The 23,857-nt window shown below is 34.6% G+C and overlaps 1 protein-coding gene across 1 annotated transcript in view; it reads left to right on the top strand.

Annotated features, from left to right (window-relative positions):
• The window catches only part of STS (steroid sulfatase), a 179,939-nt gene extending 162,083 nt beyond the window's left edge, over nucleotides 1-17,856 (top strand). The window contains exon 10 of the mRNA XM_044670388.1: nucleotides 17,477-17,856. Coding sequence (XP_044526323.1) covers nucleotides 17,477-17,856 — 380 coding nt within the window. The remainder of the gene's footprint in view (nucleotides 1-17,476) is intronic.
• The last annotated feature ends 6,001 nt before the right edge of the window (nucleotides 17,857-23,857 follow it).

Raw genomic sequence — 23,857 nt, 5'->3', positions numbered from 1 at the left:
TGTCTTAATAGCACTCTACCAAAAAAAGTGTTGATTAATGGATTGATCTAGAAGGAAGCAGTAAAATGCCTTGGGGTTTTGTCGTGGTTTCTAATCTAATTATTAAAAATAATAATTTGGATAAAGGCATAGGAGGCATGTATAACATAACCAAAAAAGTGGATATTTCAGAAATAGGAGGAGATAACTAATATATTGGATGATAGAAGCAGGTTGTGAAAACACTTCAATAGTCAGGACTTAAAAATGAAATATAATAGGGATAAATAATAAAGCATATTCCTTCTTCATAGCTCACAAACAAATAGTGTAAATTATATAGAAGAGCAGGTCCAAGTGAATTAGTTTTATAGATGAAATTTTTAATGGAACAAACACTATTAGCAACAGTGAAGGAAATGATTTTCTGTTGGGTAAGAAAACCCCTTGGGAGAAGACTATTGTTTCTTAATTAATTTTCTAGAAAAGTAGTCATGTTATACTACCTGGTGGGTAATTCAGCTTACATACTTTGGTCCATCTTTTTACAAAGGAGGGGTATAACAAGAAAGCAAATTAATAACTTTTTTTCCTTACCGATAAGTTAGTAGAATAGTAAAGGGAAAATGAGAGAAGGAAGATGGAATAAATTATCTCTGTTTCCTTCCATCTTTAGCATGTGGATTTTGAACTTCAAAAAGTCTGTAAACTTCTTTGGAATTTCATTGCTAGACAAAGTCTGTTCTCATTTATTTACCTCTGTACCTAATTTTCCAAAATTTCCTTCACTGATTATAGTTGATCCGTATGAGCTCATTACCTGCAGACACTTTCCCCCTTTTCATTTGTTTGTCTTCTTTCCAAGGGAGTAGCAAATATAATAATCTGGCATTATATATATATATATATATATATTTACCAGCCCTATTATTTCCCATTGTTGCTTTTTTTTACTTTTTATTAACTCAATTAAAAAGAACAGTACTGATTATAATTAGTTATCCCTCCTGCAGATGGTGCTTCTCAATTTTAGTCTATATTCTTCTTCCCACAGTATTCTGAATACCCAATATCTATCTACCTCTTCAGAAACGCAGATAAATATTATATCATTAAAAACTCAACATAGTGTATATTTGCTAATATTTAAATGAATTATTGGGCCATATTAGTAAATTAAGGTCCCAGACCTGCTACATATCACCTTTGTGAACCTGGACATAGCGCTTTTTGAGTCAGTCTCTATATAAATTGAAAGAGTTGGACTAGATGACTTCTTAGGTCATTTTCATAAATCCATCATTTGATAGTTCCCTATTTTCTTTGTCCTATTGCTCTGTATCTATGAGGGGTTTTTGTGTAAGGTGAAATGATTCTACTGGGACTACTCCAAGAGATGAAGAATTAGGATTCTGACCTTCCATGCTTGACCTTTTTGAATGGAGAAGTCACTGGTTACTCTCCCTCTCCAATCAGGCACAACCTTCTTCCTATACATTAACTTTGGCTTTATCTAAAGTGAGAATCTCCTTGGGGGGGGGACAAGTGGCCCAGTATAACAGCTGACTCAACCCTCCACCAGACAAAGCTCATCCTTTGTTTATGAGAAAACCAAATTCATTTTTTAAATCTGCTTTGGGAAATTATGGAATATGTCATTATGATTCTTTCCCACTTATCTTCTGACCCTCTATCTAAATTGATCTCAGCAAATTTTGACAGTGTTTTTTTCTATCCCTTTTTATAATATGCCAGTTTCTCTCTGTCTGTCTATCTCTGTTGGTCTTTCTGTCTGTCTCTTTCACACCCCCACACACCCCCATGCTTTCATCTTATTATAGCCTTCAATTTCAATTGAAAAGAACTATAAATCAGATTTAGATTTAACATGCATTTTTCTAGGCAGGGAAAGTAAGGGAAGGAGGGACGGAGGGGGAGAATATTACTATCTTTTATTAGTTTTCTTAAATGGAAAATTCAGCAGTGAATGAACTTTCATCCTAACTTTTATCTTGGTCCCAGACTGCTCTCCTAGTAGCTCTGAACAGGAACAGTAATGTTATTGGTCTTCCAAGTTGCAGTGTCTACTCAAAAACTAGTTGCTGCTCCACTCCATACTCTCTCTACCTTTTTAAAAACCCGAGTTCAAAGCATCAGAGATCATCTCCACACCTGCACAAATTTAACCTCTCCCAAGACTTCACCATGGAAAAAGGAAGGTAAAATAGTCTTTTTTTTAAAATAGTGAATAAGAACAAACAAAGAAAAAGATCCTGGTAATTTATGTCCCATCCTAGCTTTATTCTGTTTGTTCTAATCATTCGCTGAAGCGAATGCTACAGTACAATTAGATTTCTCTACAAATCACATAGTATGTGGCAATTTGATCCTTCGTATCATCTTTATATCAGATTTCAAAATGACTGCAATCACTGATTCTATCACTAGGCTGTCTTGCTCATATTTGTTTTGATGAAGTAACATTAAGATATACGGTTAGAATGTTTAATTATCAATGATACTATAACAACATGACAATGTTTTCCACTATTGATATTTCCATTTTGGAATGTCATAGAGTTTTGGGCAGTGAGCTACTTTCTTTCCAGTGCCCAAGTTCTGCTTGTTTTATGAATAAAAATCCATTTTCTCAAGTAATTATGTAGTTCCATTTGAAAAATTTTCACTGAAATGTGATCATTGTATCTTTTTGCAAATAAACATTTTTATCAGGACTTCCAAAACCATCTTGACAGAGGAACATTTTCTGAGACAATATAAATGAGATTTCTTCTTTGAAATGGTTCATCCATTCACCTGCTTTCCTGAACAGAGTCCAAATTACTTTTACTTTTTCTCTGTTTTCTGATATATAGTTCCAGTTGCAATTTACTTTTAGAGACAAAAGAAATCAACTCCTATCACTGCACTGTTAAATCTCTTGTCCCTTCTATCTTTTCCTTTCAGGTTTTGTTATTTTCTCTTTAGTTTAGGGTCTTCTCAGATGACTCAAATAAAAAGTTATTCCCATTACTGATACCTTATTGATTATACCATCTAAAGTCAAAAGTGCTTCACAAAAAATTATTTTCAAGCTCTGTTTATTTTCTAAGTCATTTCCCTAGCTTTTCCTCCCTTTACTCTTCAAATTTTCAGATTAATGTACAGAGGGGATATTAGATCAATAGTCAGAAAAATTGGGTTATAACTCCCACTTTCCAAATAAGTAGTTGTCTAACTTTGGGATAGTGACCTAGTTATACTTGGCCCCAGTTTCCTATTTTTTAATATTTGGAAAGGAAGCATTTAATCTCTAAGACCCATTGCAGTTCTTAAATATTATCCTATTCTTATCTTTTTTCTTATGATGTTTTATATCACTGAAATTTAACCTAATAATATTGAGCACATTATGTTGTAAATACTATTAGAAGAAAATAAATAGTACTCAGCTGGACTTGGAGTAACAAAGACTTAAGTTCAAAAATAGGCTCAGATACTTGCTAGCTATCTGTCTGGACAAATCCATTTACTTCTATCTTTCTCAGTTTCCTCATCTTTAAAATGTGGGTAATAATAGCACCTCCTTCCCTCCCAGATTTATCGTGATGTTCAAGTGGAATAACAATGCTTGGAACCTAGAGTAAGCATTTAATAAATGTTTATGTACACACATACATATATGTATGAGTGAATGTGTGTGTATCCTCCCTCTGTTTTCTAATATTCCAAATCTACTTTCAGCAATACAGACCTTGGAAATGAGGTTAGGCCTTGAGTTAACTCTCTAGAGGGTTCTCAACTCTACCTTTTACCTCTTTCTCACCAGACTCTGTCTTGGCTAAAGAAAATAAAAGATGGGTTACAAGAGTAGGACAGTCCAAAAAGAAGCTGACAATAACATTATACTCATAGCTCTGGCATACCTCTGGTTAGCATCATAATGTGATGGCATAATTTTTAAATGCAGAACAGCAGCAAAGGAGTTAATTGGCATACCTGTGCTCCTTCTAGACTAAGCTGGAATCAGGTTTATTCTGATTCTGAATGCAGCACCTTTTATAAATTATCTTGGTATGCAGGCATAATAAACACTTTTCTTTGGCATTTCATTAGCTCAAGAATTTCAAGATTATATTTGGGAAGTAATTAGTCTGTGCCCAATAATTTTAATTTCTCTGTCATTTTGTTTTATTTTTAGCTTAACAATGGAAAAATATGACAAAGCTCTAAGAACTACCTAAATAGTTAGATATTGAAAAATCTGACTGTAAATGCTGCTGAGTGGATTACAAAGTCTTTCTTATACTTAAATTGGTTTCATTCACAGATATTTACTGAGCCTCTCCTGTATGCAAAACCCTTTATCAGCCACATAGTATATCAGCTACAAAAATGTCTTGGTGTGACTGCCAATCTAATGTTTACCAAGGAAATACTGAGTACTAGAATAAGGGCTACAATTTTGAATCCATTTGAATTTGAATTTGTACCCTCTCTCAATAACTCTCAGTGGAAATTATCTTATGGTTTATGTTTAATTGTCAACTGATGGCATTTTCTTAGTTGGTCTTCATTGTACTTGACCTCTCCACAGCTTTTGACACTGCCAGCTATCCCTTTTTCCTAGAAGACCTATCCTCCCTTCACTCATTTTTCTCTTTTGATCCTCCTCCTCCCTGACTATTTGCTCCTTTCATCTCTTTTCAGGAGCATTATCTGCTTCTCAACCACTAAATGTATATGCCTCCCAAAGTTCTATCCTGAACCCTCTCCTCTCTCTCTACTCCCTCTCTTGGTGAACTTATTAGATTGTTCAATAATATTCTTCTTACAGATCACTCTCATGTCCATATAATGAGCCCTTAGTCTATATAATGACTTTCCAAAGCTCCAATCCCATGTCACCAACTGGTTGCTACCTTGCTGTACCATAGGTACTATGCTAGGTACTGCTTCATTTTTTTTCTTTGTGTTCTCAGTACCCAATACAATACCTTATGCAGAGCTGATATTTAGTTCTTTTGAACTGATTAATTTGATAATACTATATTTTTGCATAACACTTAGAGTTTGCAAAGGAATTTGATATTTTTTAGGATCTAATCTTTGCAACACTGAAAGATATGTAATATCAGATATTTTTATTGCTATTTTACTAACAAGGACAATGAGTTCAAGAGAAGGTAATTGACACAATTTGTAAGTAGCAAAGCTAGGGTTTTATTTAGATATTCCTTTTCTGTAGTATTTATTCTTCTACATACTACATCACAATATAAAATAAATATATTTATGTCTTTTATTGATTAGGATCAATAATTAAAGCAACTGTGAGTGAGGAGGAAAAATAAAGTCCTCTGAATGAAGAATACGGGATAGATCTTTTATTATCCTCACTATAAACCAAAATGAACATTAAAATAATTTCAGCTTATTATCTTGTATGACTTTGAAAAAGTAATTTAATCTCTCTGGGACTCAGATGCCTAGTCTACAAAATTTAAGAGGTTGGGGTAGATGATCTCTGAAGTAATATCCATTCTCTTTAGGCTATAATGCTATGACCCAACATATTTTTTGACATGGATTTGTAACTCCATTACAAAATCAGAAAAAAAACTTAAAATAAACCTACAATTGGCATGGACAAAAAATGCTCAAGTATTTAGGTCCTGTTAGTCTGTCTGCGACCACTTATCTCTATATTTATATCGCTGCTTCATATATGCTTTCACAGACCGTCAGTCTCTTCAAAGAATTATTTTTGGCAAAGATGACCTCCTAGAATTTTGTGATGCTGCATTTGAAAATGGAGAGGCCTGGAAGAGAATAACACCCTGTGGTTTATCATTTGCAAATTCCTTTGAGTCTTATCGCTGCTGATAGCTACACTAGTGAGATTGAATATAAAATTCAGAACTCATTATCCTAAGTTAGAAGTTTATAGAGTAGATAGAAGGAGAGGAAAATAAAATTGTGAGTGGCTCTAATCTGCAAGACATTATTAGATTTGTTCGAAGTTGAGAGTGAGTTGACTCTTACCAAGTATAAGAGGAAATCCTAGGTGGAAAGATGGATTTAAAAAATTAGAACTTATATATGGTAAAGAACAAAGATTCTGCCTCTCCTTTTAAGGAAACAGATTAATATAATGTGATTTTCTATTTATTTTAATTTTTAAAAATTTATTACTTTTTTACCTTTCAATTTTAAACCTTGAATTTTAAGTTTTCTTCCTCCCACCAATCCATACTCCTCGGTCATGGAGAGGGCAAACAAAAATCAGTTATACATGTGAAACTATGCAAATATATTTCCATATTAGCCATATTTAAAAAAACAAGAAAAACAAAGTTAGAAAATTATACATGAATTTGCACTCAGAGAAGTTCCCTTTTTGGAGATTGATAGCAATTTTTCATCATGAGTCCTTTGTCTTGGATCATTACATTGATCATAATGGCCACGTCTTTCACAGTTGATCATTATTACCACATTCCTGTTACTGTGCATAGTGATCTTCTAGTTCTGTTCCTTTCACTCTGCATCAGTTAAGGTTGGTCTTACCATGTTTTCTAAAATCATCCTTTCTTTATTTCCCACAACAAAATAGTACTCCATCACAATCATATACCACAACTTGTTCGGACATTCCCAACTAATGAACATCCTTTCAATTTCCAATTCTTTACCACCACAAAAAGCTGCTACAAATGTTTTTGTATAAATAGATTTTTCCTTTTTTCTTTGATCTCTTTGAGATATAGACCTAGTATTGCTGAGTCAAAGTTTATGTACAATTTTGTAACCATTTATTCCTAGTTCTAAATTATTCTCCACAATAGTTGTACCAATTCACTACTCCACCAACAAGTCTTTAATGTACCTATTTTTAATGCTGCCTTTCCATCATTTGTCACTTCCATTGGTGTACCTCAGAGTTGTTTTAATTTGCCTTTCTCTAATCAGTAGTGATTTTGAGCATTTTTCATGTGACAGAGAGCTTTGTTTCTTCTTCAGAAAACTATGTATTAATATCCTTTGACCATTTATCAGTTAAGGAATGTCTTATTTTAAATTTTTGGCTCAATTTTATACTCAGTATATATTTGAGAAATGAGGACTTTATCAGAGAAACTTACAATAAGTTTTTTAATATTACTTCATTATCTATGGAACCTTTTAGTAAAGTGTAGTTTTCCAGATTATTCTTTTTAATTAGAACTATTTTTGCCTTTGCTTTGTCTGAGATCATGGTTGTTTTTTCACTTTAGCTGAAGTATAGTAGATTCTGTTCTAGCTCTTTATTTTAACTTTTATTTTATCTTAATTGTATGTTTTTCTGTTTCAAGTGTGCATAAACAATGTATTGTTGGATTCTGGTTTCTAGTCCATTCTACTATCCTTCCTTTTTGTGGGTGAACTCATCCACTCATATTTACATATGATTACTAACTATGATTACTATGTGTTTCCCTTCGTCTCATTTTCTTCTTTCTTTTCTCTCTCTTTTTTCCTTTTTCTCCTAAAAAGTCTATTTTTACTTCTAACTTCTTCCCTTAACATATTCTTCCTTTTATCATTACCCCTTTTCTCTTATCCCCTTTCTCTCTTCCCTGTTGAGTAAGTTATATTTCTATACACAGCTGAGTGTATATGTATATATATTCTTTCTTCATTGAACCAATTCAGATGAGAGTGAAGCTCAAACATTTCCTGGCCTCCCATTTTCCCCTCCAGTGTAGTTCTTCTTTACATGCCTTTTATGTGAGAAAATACATCCCTATTCTATTTCTCCCTTTCATCTCCCAGTTTATTCCTCTTTCTCATCCTTTTTTTAAAGATAATTTCAACATAATCAACTTGCATCCATGCCTTTTGTGTAAACTTTTAACATTCCTAATAATGATAAAGTTCTTAGGAATTACATGTATCATCTCTCCATATAGGAATGCAAACAGTTTAATTTTATTGAGACCTTTATGATTATTTTCTCAGGTTTACCTTTATATGCTTCTTGAGTCATGTGCTTGAATTTAAAAGTTTCTTTTCAGCTCTGGTCTTTTCATCAAAGATTCTTGAAAGTCCTCTGTGTTATTAAATCACCCCCACCCCAAAGGATTATACTCTCTTTTTCAGGGTATGGGTGATGCTTGATTGTAATTTTATCTCCTTCACCTTTTGGAAGATCATATTTTAAGCTCAGTCTTAAGCTAGGAAAGACACTTTGTTCCCTGCAGCCACAAGGGCTAGTGCCCTCCTTGCCTTGGAATTGCAACCAGGGCCCCTACTTCCTTGTAGCTGAACCCTAGTATATGCTTCTTTGTCCCAGAAGTGCAATCCAGAACTGCATATAGGCAATAGAGTTGCCAGTAAGTGTCAGCTTATACCAGTGCTAGCAAAGGGTTCCCAGTAATCTCTTTCTGACCAGCTGTCTGACTCTGTTAACTATTTCTGTACTGAAAGGTCTAAACTGCTACCGCTGCTTTGGGTCCACTGTGTATAGACTACAGACAGGTTTCTGCCCCAGTGTTATAAACTTCTCTTGCTGACCTCTTAAATTTTCTTAGGCTGGAAAAATATCTCAGTTTTACCTTCTGACACTGCAGAATTTGATTTGAGGCTATTTTGAAATTGTTTAGAAGAGAATATTGAGAGAGTTTGGCTGTTTTGCCTCTAATGTGCCATTTTGGGATTTTTAGCTTAAATAAGCCCATTTGCTCACTGTTTAGGATTGACTGTATTGACTTTCCAAAGCATCTCTCCAAATCATCTCAGTAGGCTTGCCTTCTTCCAATTTACCTGACTTCGTGAAGAATTCTAGAGATCTCAACTGAATTATTCTTGATATGGAAAACACAAGTTAATTCAATGAACCACTAGAAGGAAACTAAAATCCAGTGTCCTTTATTTAAATTATCTCACTGTATGTTAGCATTTGCTATTTTTCTATGGTCCAACAGGAAAGTGTGAGACATTTGGCATTTGCTTTAATGAGTGTGAAGTCAGAAATATACTGAGGAGAGGTAATAAGCATTTTAGCTTGGATAAATATCATTCACCATATTTATAAGGTGTTAGGATCCTGTGACTTCTGACTGGCAGATTTCTGTAATCTGACACTAACACACACAAAACAAAAGAAAAGAGCTCATGAAAGTGCCATTAAGGACATAACTATTGCTAACAACACCAGCAGTATATTCTTTTCCTGGACCCTTACACAGTCTATAATATAACATCATGTTCAAGGTTTTCTCTAAGAACCATAGTATTCAGAGCAGGAAAAAAGTCATGTCCACCCATATAGCAAGACACAGGCACTCATGGAGCCACCCAGGTAACAAGGCTCATAAGCACTATGCCAGTTTGTTTCAGAAAAGATTTCATCTGGCTCTCTTTCCTTTCAAACAATATATTTTATTTGATGATATACTTGGTCAGGCTAAAACCAGGTCAGAGTCCTAGACTCTCCTTTCTTTTATTTCCTGCTTTTATAACTAGCAGGTATTTCAGTGGAGGGCATAATTTGGCACGAGAGCTTTCTCTTTCTCCCATTTCAAAACAGAGGTGTGTGTGTGTGTGTGTGTGTGTGTGTGTGTGTGTGTGTGTGTGTGTGTGTGTGATTCTACCTGGACCATATCTGTCTCTTCCCATTTTTTTGGCTTTGAATCTAACCACTTTTTCTATACTTCATTTGCTCCCCTCACTTCTTTTGCATTGGAAGAATGAAGATTCTTGCTTTGGACCATAGAGTTTAAAGCTAACCAGCTTGACTGTAAGGAGATAAACTTGATGGCTTTTTGGTGATTTGTTTAGGACAACTGATCCTCAGGTTCATTGGGAATTATTTTCTCTACTATTTTGTGAGCTTATTGGTCTAGGTTATTATTAATAGCTGGAATTTATATAGTACTTAACATATGTTATTTAATTCCCCAAAACAAGTCTGAGAGGCAGGTGCAATTATCATTCTAATTTTACAGGTTAGGAAACCTAAGGTTAAATGACTTTTCTAGGATCACATATTTCTTAAGAATAAGAGGCAGGGGGGCAGCTGGGTGGCTCAGTGGATTGAGAGCCAAGCCTAGAGACGAGAGATACTAGGATAAAATCTGGCCTCAGACACTTCCCAGCTGTGTGACCCTGGGCAAGTCACTTGACCCCCATTGTCTAGCCCTTACCACTCTTCTGCCTTGGAACCAATACACAGGATTGATTCCAAGACGGAAGGTAAGGGTTTTTATTTGAAAAAAAAAAAGAATAAGAGGCAGGATTTGAATTGAGGTCCTCCTGATTACAAGTCCAGCACTTTATCCAGCATTCCACCTAGTTGCCCTGGCTATGTCAATCATTCATAAAAACACCATCATATAGCTCTTAACCCCCATTTAGGGAAATTTCCCTAACAATTTTGCAAGAGATGAGGATTCTCAACCTATTTCAATTCTGTGTATACAAGTAGCCACTGGCTTCCTCCCCAGCCCCTCATCTCCCATCATTTGTACTCTCTTTATGTAAATATACACAAGCAATGGAAAAAAAGGAGATAACGACCTGTTTTTATCTAGAACATGAGTTACTAACCTGGAGTTCATGGATCCTCAGGGAATCAATCTATGGATATATTACTTCTGAAATTCCATGAACTTGGATGGGAAAAATTCCATCTTTATTTCAGTATCACTAGTTTTCTCTGTAATTCTACATATTGTATGAATTTTTAAACATCCTGAGAAAGATTCAGAGCTTCAGCAGATAGTCAAGGGAAACCATGACACACAAAAAGTTAAGAACCCCTGATTTAGTAGAAGGGATAATATAAGTACAAATAAAATAAGGCAATCCTAAAATCCCTCATTACTCACTATCTCTGTATCGAGCCTTCTGTGGTCCTCCCACTGTGGTGGCATAACTCCATACTTCCCATTCAGTCCAACAGCTTCAGAAGGACAGAGGATGATTTCCTCTTTAGTACTGTTGGCTACAACCAGTATTTCACTGCCCTATATATCAGCTACTATTCTTGCCTTAACTGTAGGCATTGTCAGCGTGTTATGGGGTTCAAACCTCTATCTTTGTCACATATATGTATGACTTTTGGCAAGTCATAGAATTATAGCCAAATTATGAGATAGTTTTCTTCATTTGTAAAATGAGGGGCTTAATTTGCTTCCAGTATGAAAGTGTTATAATTTTGGTATATTAAGTGAGATGTCAGTGAGGCATCATGGTATTGTGAATAGAACCATCCTCACAGCCAAGAAAACTCAATTTTCACCTCTGTCAGATGATGGGTAAGTAATCTAACCCCTCAGCACATTAGGTGACTAGTTAAAACTATAATTTGTTGAGAGATGTTGACAAATTCTGAACGGGAGTTTCCTCATCTGGGACTTTTCTATGCCAATGAAATAACAATGCAGTTTCAGTTTTACAAAAAGCCTTCATCTCTTTCCATGGATCTCATGCAGCAGTGTTTATAATGTGCTAGGGCTTGAAAGCGTTAACATTATGCTACACACAAACGAAAGTATCTGGAAGGTCTTCCATCTTTTCTAGACATCTTCCATGATAGTTTTATGCTGTTTTATGCATAGTTAGAAATTTATCTTCTGAAGGTCAACGTACAAACTTATCTCTGTTGTTACATTTCTCAAAGGATATTTCATAATTTTGACACATTCATGGAAATATCTTATTAGAGGAGAGCCTTGATGGCAGTATTTTGCTCTAAAAATCAGGTGTAGTTCTTATAGTTAACAAACAATAAACACAGTGAGATCTTGTACTTTTTGTACCTGTTGGACTGTGAAGCTGTATTATGGTATAGAATTTGGTTTGGAAAAGCTCTTGTACTTGTCTCAAAACCTTTCAACAATGCATATAGGTCATATAAGCAATTGTAAATCTTTATATTAAAGTAAAATCTTTAAAAATGTGTGGTGTATAACCATGATTTGATCAAATACTATTTGCTAATTAGTCATATTTAAAAATATTAAAATTAAAAATCTATAGTGAATTAATTATCTTGCTTGTATAAAGTCAACATCTATTGAGTGCTTGGAATAGAATCAATGAACTTGTACTTATTTAATTCAGTTCTAGTCCCAGTTGTATTATTTACTAGCTGTGTGAACTTGAGCAAGTCACTTAAAGTCTGTGTCCCTCACTTTCTTCACTGGTAAAATGGAAGTACTTGTTTTGCTACCTATGTCACAGGGTTGTGTATTAAAAAAATCATGCTGTAAACTCTATGAGATTCTATAGTAATGTGAACTGTTAACAGTTACACCACCAAAGGCTTTATGCTAGTCCATATGGAGAGATAAAGAAATTCAACTGGAGCCTGCCTTCAAAGTACTAATACATACAAATGAAGTGCCATATGTAGATGCTCTAGTCCCTCAATGGAAAAGGAAAATGCTATCTTTCATAACATGTTCACCATCTTTAAAAATCATGCCAGCAAAGAAGATTATAATGTGTCAAAGTAATATTAGCATTTTAAGGACTTTTCATAGTTGCTTCTCCAAATGGTATAACTATTTAAATGTTTAACTAACAGTATTTTAGTGCGATAGAAAATGAGTTATTTGAAATTTACCACTTATGTTAGCCAAAGACCAAACTATTTCAAAATGAAGCAAGTTTTAGTCAATATTATATCATATCAACAACATTATGACTTATGAGACTTTACACTAATTTGGAGACTTTTTTATGGAAGGTGTCTTTCTACCTATGTTTTTTTAAACTTTATTTTCCATCTTAGAATCACTACTGTGTATTGCTTCCAAGACAGAAGAGTGGTAAGGACTAGTCAATGGGGGTTAAGTGACTTTCCCAGGGTCACACAGCTACGAAGTGTCTGAAGCTTGATTTTAACCCAGGACCTCCTGTGTCTATGCCTGGCTGTAATCCATTGAGGCACCTAGCTGCCTTCTCCACCTATGTTTTAAAAAATGAAATATGCACATACAAATATAGGAGTATGCATTTGTGTGTGTGTGTGTGTGTGTGTGTGTGTGTGTGTGTGTGTGTGTGTGTGTGTATACTGTGGATGAATTGTAATGACTTAGTGCCCTGATTTTATGCCCTATTCTTCTCCCCCAAATTGGAGAAATATGTCATTTCTAAAATGACAAGCCACCCCATTGGATCATGTACATAGTCCAAAAGGCAAATCTTAGACAAAAAAATGGTTCTTAGAAGCAAAGCAGCTTTCTGAACTGTTGTCATACATTCTTTCTCCCTCTCTCTCTGTCTCTGTCTCTCTGTCTGTCTCTGTCTCTATTTCTGCCTCTCTCTCTTTCTCTTTCTCCTACTCTCTCTTCCTTCTCCCTTTCTTTCATACAGAGTTCTCTTCACCAAGGAGATGATAAATAATGTACTATTAAGTGACTGACACATAGTTTGATCCCCAGTTATTGTTACTATTTTTGCTGTCGCCTCCCTTATCCACTGCTAGAAATAGTGGTTTCACTAATCACAAACCAATAATAATTATAAAACACATACACACTCTTTGATTTATTTATTTTATACTTCAAAAGAATGTGATTCCTATTTTTAATTATTTCACTAGCTAAAAGAAAATAATTCAAATCATTTTCTGTATTCTCCATAAATACTTCTGTAAACATAAAGAAGCAAAAAATAAAATTGTTTTCCAAACATAAACAAAATGGATACTTGTAACACATAATATGTGTGTGTGTTGGAAACTCCCAGAAAAGTTTATTAAATTACTGGGCATTTATTTCCTTTCTGTCAAATAATAACTTTAAGTATTGAAAACATCTAATTGCTAATAAGGAAAAGAATTTATTGAAATAAAGGAAGTTAAGATGTATAACCATATTAGGGATAAAAAGTTGATACTTTCTTTTTGTTGATTAAGTCCATGTTGCTTAAGTAAGAATACTATGAAGTATATTTAGCTTCTTTTCATTTTTAACTGTTCTTAATTCTTAGAAGAAAACAAAAACTGTTAATATGCTACTGAATAATAATTCTCAATTAATTTTTTCTTTATTCTATAGTATTAAACTATATACATCAATATACATAAAGCTCAGCATAATAACTGGCATTGACCTTTCCAGGCAAATATGCCTAAAGTATTTTGACAGATCCTTAAATTGATCTTCCAGTTGACATCAAAATGGAATAATTGTATTCAGTAAAGTAGGAGTTTTTGAAAGAAAATGTAAGATATAGATTCTTAAAAATGACACTATTCTCAGAGGCTGTACTACCTCAGAATTTTGCACACACTGTAACTTGAATAAATGTCAAATTTAAAACATCCTCCCAGTTTGTAATGTTCTAAGGAACCATTAAAGGATATTTTCCCCTTCTTCATTCTGTAACAACCTTCAATGAGCTGTCCCTGATTACTGAGTGTAAGGAGAGTCTAAGTGAACTAGAAAATCTTTTGGCTGTCAGCTTGTCATTGAATAAGCTCCTAAAGCTAATGTGTCATATGTGGTGAAGAATGAAGGAAGAAGTTGTAAAGAATCTTATGGTTCCTTACTTACATTTAAGGCTGTGTTATAGATTCAAAATTACTATGTCCCCAAATTCTCTTTATAATTTGAATAATCTGTGTTCTAACTTGATCAAATCTCTAGAAGCTGAATGGGCTCAGTACATATAAAGTGGCATAGCACTCACTTTCTATTCAGTATGGTATGTGGGAAAGAACACTCACTCTGAAAGAAGAGTTTCTCAATTTTGGAACATTTGTTCATATCTTGTGCCCGATGTTTATTTAGATACTCTTTGTGACTTTGAACAAGTCTTGTGCCATTGTTTGGCCAGCAGGCTAATGAAGGAATTGGATTAAATTACCTCTGAGATTCCTTCCAGCTCTAGACCTATGCTTCTATTTGTTCTTATTTGATAAAATAGTACTGGGATTATATTAAACTGTCACAAGAAACTATATGTATATGTATACATATAGTTTCTTGTGACAGTTTATATTCAGGTATGTGTGTATACATACACACATATACAAACACACATCTGTGTATTCATTTTCTGAAGACCTACAAATAAAATAAAATCCCATCGCCAATCAGAATTTGAAGCCCTTCATAGTTCGACCGCCCAGTTATCTAATTAGCCCTGTTGTTACTGAGTCATTTTCAGTAGGGTCCAACTCCTGGTGACCCCATTTGGGGTTTTCTTGGTAAAGACACTGGAGTGGTTTTCTATTTCCTTCTCTAGTTCATTTTACAGATGAAGAAACTGAGGGAAACAGGGCTGAGTGACTTGCTTAGTGTCACACAACTAGTAAGTGTCTGAGGCCAAATTTGGATTCAGGAAAGCAAGTCTTCTATCCTTTGTTCCAAGTGGCTGCCCTTATCTTAGCCTTATCATTCACAAATCCATTTCACATGCTCTGTGCTTCAGCTAATCTGGACTATTCACCATTTTTCAAACATGCCCTGTCTTTTCCCAACTCTTTGCCTTTCCTCCTGCTAAATATATTACCAAAACTTCCCTTTCTCCTCTACATCCCTGTTTGTACTACATTTTTTTTTGCCAGTAGCTAGTTTAAATGTCATGTCAATTCTACTCAACAAACATTTGTTTACATCTTCTCTGAGCTGGAGACTACACTGAGTGATAAGGATTCAAGGACAAAGAAAAAAATAACCCTTCAAGTAACTTTACATTCTTGAGTGAAGGTGATGGTGAAGGGAGAGCAGGATGGAGAAGACACTGAAACAACAAATACACAAATAAATATAATTGTGAAGGCTGATAAGAGACCTGTGACTTCACTGATATAAGTAATTTCCAAAGAGAAAATTCTCTCTACTAATGAATATATGCACCTTCTCTGTAATTACTGAGAGAATTTCTTGAACCAATGGGAATTTCAATAACTTGCTCCCAACCACATAGCCCAGGATGTGCCTGTTCTCAAACCCCGATCTTCCTTGCTGACTCTTAAGTAGTTCAGGGTAGGGATAGGGAGGAAGTATTGAAAGCTAGAGAGAGGAGGAAAAACATTTTGTGAGAGCTGACCCTTGAGATTTATTTTGAAAGAAGCTAGGAATTCCAGAATTGCAAGTGGAGAGAAAGAACATTCCAGGTATAAGGAACAGCCTTTACAAAGGATGTCATGGACAGTGAGCAGCAAAATGTCCAGTTTAACTGAAACATTAGTTCATTGGAGAAGAATAATGTGAAATTAGTTGAGAAAGTTGATTTGGAGATATATATATATATATATAATTTTATACATATATAAATAAAGATTTAAAATTATAAACCAAGGAGTTTGCATTTTGTAATAGAGCAAAAGGGACCTTGAAGCTTCTTGAACATGGGAGTAATATGATCAGATCTGCTTGAGGAATATGAGTTTCATCACTAGAGGAGAGATGCGGAAAGTGGAGAAACGATTGTTAGGGAGACATTAAAAAAGTCCATGTGCATGTATAAGTTCATGTAAGAAATGAGGGTCCAATTAAATTGATAACTGTGTATAGACAGAAGGAGAAATGTTGTAAGAATAAAATCTATAACACTTGGCAGCTGATTAGAAATAGAAGATTTAAGGAGAGTGAAGGGTTTTGGTTTTTATCTTAGGTAATAAGATTTTCATACTTCTTTCTAATTCATTGAAGTATTTCCTTTGTTAACATGCAGCTCTTCAAATAATACAGATCTATAGATGTATGAAGATGAAACTGAAAAATATTGCCTACCCTATTATACTATTGGCAAATCTGTTTTCTGCTAAAATTAAAATTTTTAGAGCTCCTAGAAATAATTCTCCAGGATTCCATTTTGCCTCAATAAAAATCAGTTCTTTCCTTAATGAACAATTTAATTTGCTCAAAGTTGTTTTTGTTAAATTCTTCTTGCTATAATTCAAACTGTAAAAGTTTTGGAATGACATCAGGATTTGTAGCATTTTTTCATATTACACAGTTGTGTGCAATTTTATGTAAGCTTGACCAATAAAGACAATTGGAGGTCTATACTCATCTACATCATACTATTTGGGTGATACTTCATAAAGGCTGTCTCAGCAGGGAGTAAGCCCTGGCACGTTTTAACAGGCTTGAAAAGAAAAATTTGGTCTGCTCATCTATGTTATGTCTTTTATCTGAGAATCAGTCTAACCCTGAGTAGAAAGACTCACCACTCAGTTTTCCATTAGGTGGTGAATTGTTTGGCTCCAGAAACTTTCTAAGACCATTCATTAAGTTGTAGAAAGAGTAGTGAGTGCTTCATACAGTTAAAGGAGTGCTCACACCAACACATTCACAGTTCTTTACCTAGATTGCTATGTGAAAATCCGAGATTGCAATAAATTCTTAGCCAGAAATATTGTCCTGCCTTTTGGAAGTCCATAAGAAATATGTCATATAGTAGCAATGGTATTTATTCACTGTGCTTTAATAATACCTACTTGTTTTTTTTTAATGCTTCATCAATTTTGTCTTTTTTTTCCTAATTGCAGGCACATCTATCTGGAAAGCTTTTTTCTTTACGCCAAAGTTTAAACCAGATGATTCCAATGGCTGTTTTCCAACCCATGTGTGCTTTTGCAATGGGCATTACGTCACTCGTCACAATCCACCCCTACTCTTTGATATCTCCAAAGACCCAAAGGAAAGACATCCGTTAACTTCAAAAACGGAAAATCATTTTCATGAAATTCTGAGAGTCATGCAAGAAGCAGCGGACAACCATACGAAGACACTCAGTACAGTTCCCAATCAGTTATCTTGGGGAAACCTCCTTTGGAAACCCTGGCTTCAGTTGTGTTGTTCTTCTTCTTATCTCTCCTGCCATTGTGATCGGGAAGCAAAAGGTAGGGGTAAAGGTGTCAGACTGTAGCATCAAGACAAGCAAAGACTTTTTCCTGGATGAGTAACCTTCATTTGAAAATTTAAAACTTGGAATTCTGTTAATTTTCCCCATGTAGTCAACAAGGCCTGTCCAAAGCAAATTATAGTACTCCCCTGGATACCCTGGCATGGTATACTTTCTGTGATCTGAAGGATTGACTGTAGTTTTCATGATAACCCAATGAAAACTTTAGGGTTTGCTCTGTTGAGAAGGAAGAATGATGGTCTTTAATTGCAGGACCAATATGGCTGATTTGGTTGGTGGGCTGTTGTAAGAAGTGTGATATTAAAGGAGGGATTTGAGCAACTGTTCATAACATTTGTACTGGAGATTGGACTTTACAAAAAAAGCTCCAAAGAGAACCGTCCCTTGTTCTTGAACTTCTTGTTAAGTCATCCTTTTCCATGACTTGGAGCTGGACATAATGCCTGGCAATGACTATCTATGATTGATAGATTTCTGCATTCGGGAAGAACATGAGAATCAAGAAAGAAATTGTTCATAAGGCAGAGTGTTTTTTTAAAACACTTACAACTTGTATAATGAATAAAAGAATATCACTTGTATCAGTGGAAAATGATGTAACTTTTCACTTCTTGGATGAAAGTTTTATTGTTGTTCATGATAAGTGTTTATTGAACATGCTAAGTGTAATGCACAAAGGAGATAAAACCATTTCAGCCCTCTAGAAAGTTAACAGATGCAAATGTGTACAGTAGAAAGTTGCTAGAAGTATAAATTCATTAACTTGTGCTATATTTCACAGGAGATGATCCATGCCATGGAACTGACTTATATATATGGCCACCTTTTAATAAGGTTCATTTGGTACACCAATAGCTTATTCCCCATGACTGACCCACCCTCTACAGAATTCCATTCTGAAGTTCATAGTGATATCCTAGTATAGTTCCTTTCATGATGAAAAATTGAGATATAAAAAAAAAATGGGAGCGTTGGGGAAGGCATTCATATAAGGACTCCCAATATGATTCAACATGTCACTTTGAGGAAGCTTATTAAATTCTTTTTTAATCTTGCAGTGAAATATGGTTTAATTTGTACCACTGATAAACTTTCTGTTTTTCTTCTATTAATAAATTAATGATGGAAGCAATTAATTTGACCCATAGTGACCAGAATGGCTTTGGGCACATGATACAGAAAGCCTTGTGCTTCCAGTCCCTGTTGGGAGGCAGGACTAAGAGAATATCTTGGCCCTGGTTTCCTATCGCCCAGGCCACAATCACACAAAGTGAATATTTAATTTATGACTAATTCATCTTGATTTGGGGAAGATTGTGCTTGTGACTTCCCCTCTGATATTAAGTGAAATATTCAGTGGGACTTAGAAGATATTTTCCACTTCTTTTATTCTTCAAAACAAATTTCCCCAAAGAAAGGAAGAATTAAACATTCCTTTGGAGGTCAGAGGGAATCTTTGAAACAAGGCCAAAGCAAGTGACCTTTGTATATTGGCTTATTTAACTGTAACTCCTTATATAGTCTTTCTAAGAAATTTCTGTAGCCCACTGGAATAAGTTCTTTTTATTCTGTACCTTCCAACTCAATTTTACTTTCCATTTCTGTAGTAAGAAGTAATATTTTCCCTTTGTTTAAATACTTGTCCTAATCCCCTCACCTACCCATACAACTGAACTCTCCCTTGTAAAAAAGAAAACTGTTAAGCAAGAAGTGACAACATCTGGCAGTGGATACAACAAAATCCTACTGTCATAGTCCCCTGCCTCTCTGCCATTAGCAGGGCTATTTCATTATTGATTCTCCTGGACCATTCTTGGTTTTTCACTCTCTCAGCTTTCAGTTTTCTTTTAGTCCTCTTTTCATTTGCATTGTTATTATCATTCTGTATAATATCCTTCCTAATTATTGGGTATGAGTTCATCCAAATCTTGCCATGTTTCTTGAGATTCATCATGGTACAATAATATTCCATTACATCCACATTCCATAGCTTGGTTAGCCATTTTCCTTTCAATGGACATCACCTCCAGGTTTTTTACCACAACAAAACATACTACTATGAATATTTTTGTATATAGTGGGCCTTTGTTTCTGTCTTTTACCTTCTTGTGGGTATATCTCAATGAATGGGTTCATTGGGTCAAAAGGTATGAACAGATTGATCACTTTTCTTTAATAACACTAAATTATTGTCCAACACAGTTCAAATAATCCATGGCTCCATCAACAAAGTATTAATATGACTATTCTCCCATAGCCATTGACTATTTCCTGTTTTCCACCTTTGCAAATTTGCAAGGTGCAGGATAAAGTCTCAGAATTATTTCAATTTGCATTTCCCTTATTTATGATTTGGAGCTTGTTTTCATATAACAGTAACAATTTGTAGTGTTTGAAAATTGTTCGTATCTTTTGACCTCTTATTTGTTGTGGAATGATTCATGGTGTTATGTGTCTATATTAAATCCCTATACATTTGGAGTGTCAGAATTTTTATTAGTGATATTTGATGCAAAATTCTTTTTCCCCACTTGCCAGTTTATCTTCTTATTCTGGCTGCATTTATTTGTGGAAAAAGTTTTGATTTCGTGTACTTGAAATTGTCCATTTTGTCTTCTATGATCACCTTTAGCCCTTGTTTGTTATTCTTCTTCTATTTATAGTTGTGAAAGGTATTTCCTTCCATTCTCTAATTTTTTAAAAATGTGACATTTTATATTTAGTCTTGTATCCATTTGGAACTTATTGAGTTATATGGTATAAGATTCTGGTGTATACATAAGTTCTGCCAAACCGCTTTCCAATTTTCTCTCTGAGGGATTTTGGAAACTTTAAAACAAACAATATTTTAAAATACCATCGCTTTCTTATTATTACAAAAACTAGTTAAAACTCTACTTATTGTATTAGAGAATGTTCTTATTGTATTAGAGAATGTATTAGCATGTTATTTATGTATCAGATTGGCAACTGATACAAGTATTCAAAAGCTTATTTAAATAGTGAAAGAACACTGGACTTAGAGTCAGGGGACCTAGAGGCATCTAGGACTAGTGATGGACTTAGAGTAAGGAAGACCCGAGTTCAAGTTCAAATCCTGTCTTGGACACATACTGGCTGTGTGACTCTGGACAAGTAAACTTCTCTCAACCTCAATTTCCTCATCTGTAAAGTGAGGTTAAACTCTGAGGCTCTCTTCCAGCTCTAAGTCTATGATCCTATGATTTGTGATTTAATCATGGCTCTGCTACAGATTGTTTGTATGTCCTTGGGCAAGTCAATTAATTTCAAATTTCCTCCTTCAAAAATGAGTGGATTGTAGTAGGTGATCTCTAAGGTCCCCTCCAGCTTAAATTTCATGGCACTTAAGAGCAAAAATTCCTATCTATAACTTTGATTTTAATTCAATTCAGATTTTTAGAAACTATTATGACAAGGGAATTATATATTAAAGAAATAAACCTAAGAAAGCTATTGTTGCTGATTTTATATATAAAAGTTCAATTATAATTATACATTATTGTTTAACCTATAAAATGTCACCAACTCTAAAAATACAAGGCAAAAGTGTTTGAAAGTATTTGCTTTGAAATAACTAAGAGTTACTATTATGTTTTAGGTTGTTTAAAAGTGAAGTTTGTGTATAATAATCATAATTATCATGATTTTAAAACCATTTGCCAACATTCTGTTTGCATGATGAGACAGAAAAAATGTGGATATTTATCATGTCAAAGCAAGATCAAGAAAATTTACTTAGAGAAATAGATAACTTTTGCAGTGCTGTGTAGCATGAGTACTTGATTGCAAAGCAAACCCTCTGTATCTTCTATATATTAATGTAGCTTCTTGCTGAATGTATTTGGAGGTTTATAACAATTCACTAGTCCTCCTGAAAACTTCTACTTTTCAAGATGTTAAAACATAAGCTACATTCATTCATTCATACTAGATAGGCATCATTTTACCAGAGCAGTAAGGTTTTAGGGAAAGGAAGACTGATGATTTCACGTGCCCGTGGAGATAAGGGTTTGGCTAAGGAAACACAGCATCTCAAGTTTCCCTAAAGGACACATACACAGGAGGTGTCCAGGGGAGGAATATGACCCACATCTGAGTAATATTTTCTTCAAAAGTGACTGTTAAATTAAACATTCCCTATTTGGGCTATATTAATTAATGTAAATTTAGAAATTAAAATTATATACCCTTCACCTTTGAAAATGATGCATCTTAATGAAATTACTTCAGGCTGTGGTAGTACAAAAAAGCATCACTGCCCCCTCCCACCTTTCACTGATTCCAATCTGAGTCCTACAGCCAACCTGAAAGTTTCATAAAATCCCAAACAAAAGAGAGGCCAGATGGCTTTCTTTTATATAAGAGAACCCCATTAGGACTAGGAAAAACAATAATTCAGTCATGAAATAGGGTCTAAAAAGATCAAGAGCAGCAAATAATGGAGATGACAGGATAATTAATAAGCATTAATGTAAGTTTTAGAAGATATATGTGATGAGAAACAGATTTAGGATCATAGGATAACAGCTTTGGGAGAAACATTAGAGGGTCTTCTCTCATTTTACACATGAAAAAACTGAGGCCCTCAGAGATAAAATGGCTTGTCTTTGTTCTGGACAGCCTGAATTCTAGAATAGATTTTAAAGAGAAGGATTTTAGCTAGAGCAGACTGAAAGAAGAAAGATCCCCAGACAATCAAGAGTGAAGATACACCACTTGGAGTCTAAAGAATGTAGATGTAGTCCTTGTTCTTCCACTTACTACCTATGTGACCGTGTGCCCTTAGGCCTCAGTTTTCTCATCTGTAAGATTAGTGGGTTTGACTAGATGGTCTCTAAGGTTCCTCCAGGCTCTTACAAGCATTAGCACTTGACTGTATCAAACTCAAAGAAGGATGAATTAAAAGAGCCTAGGAGTCAAGAAGTGAGTAATGGGAGTGTGTGTTGGTTATGCATCAAGGTGACTGCACACCCCAGCCCATCATTATATTTGCCTTCTTCCAACTGACCACTTTTGTGTTGATAGAGCTACCTCTAGTGATCATTATTTAGTAACATGTCTTTGTTTAATGGATTTTGAATAAAGTGATTTTAATTTATCAATATGGAACTGTGTGATATTTTTTCTTGGGTGAAAATTCTAACAAAGAATGTGTCTACTTTCCTAATTGTGATGCTGGCTGGTAAGAAGCCCCTAATGTGTTCCTATAAAAAATAACAACAACCAGACAACAACAAAACACTTATGTGGTTTTTTATTTAACAGTCTTTAAATATGAACATAATGGGGACACTTACATAATATCCCTTTAAAACTTTGGTCTCATATTGTGAAAACTAATTAGACCTAGGTGACTTTAAAAATTATTTTCAAAATATTTCCTTCCACTACCTGCTACTTAATTTCCACAACAATGTCTATGACAATAAGCTATTTTCACATATATAATTTTTTGTTCTAGTTGTGAATATCCCAGGATCAAAGAAGTTAATCTGGAAGATAAATTGAAAATCATCTACCCCAGACTTCTCATTTTGCAGATAAGGAAGCTGAGAACCAGAGGAAATAAATGTCTTAATCTAGGTGGAAATTGAACCCATCATCTCTGAACCTAGAACCAAAGATCTCTCTGTAGTATCATATCATTCCTAGCATTGTTGCCTGATGTGGATAAATAAATAGAAATATACACACAGGGGTTCTTCTGGGGGGGAAGGGATAAAGGAAGAATGAAGGGTGTAGATATATAACTATCTTAAACAAATATAAAAGGGCTTTGACAATGTGAATGAATGGCAGTTGGGATCCAACTTAAGTGCTTGCAACTCAATCAGTGTCAAATTATTCACAAAATAGTTGGGATCCAACTGCCACTTAGACTAAAACACCCAGGGATACCTTACTTCTACAGGGAAAGACACAATAGGAATAAAAAATACTTTTCTAATACCTAATTTAAGATTAAAAGAGGTGGGAGAGGTCA

Source organism: Gracilinanus agilis, chromosome 3, assembly GCF_016433145.1.
Source record: "Gracilinanus agilis isolate LMUSP501 chromosome 3, AgileGrace, whole genome shotgun sequence".
Lineage (NCBI taxonomy): Eukaryota > Metazoa > Chordata > Mammalia > Didelphimorphia > Didelphidae > Gracilinanus > Gracilinanus agilis.
This window is presented reverse-complemented; position numbering and strand designations above follow the sequence as displayed.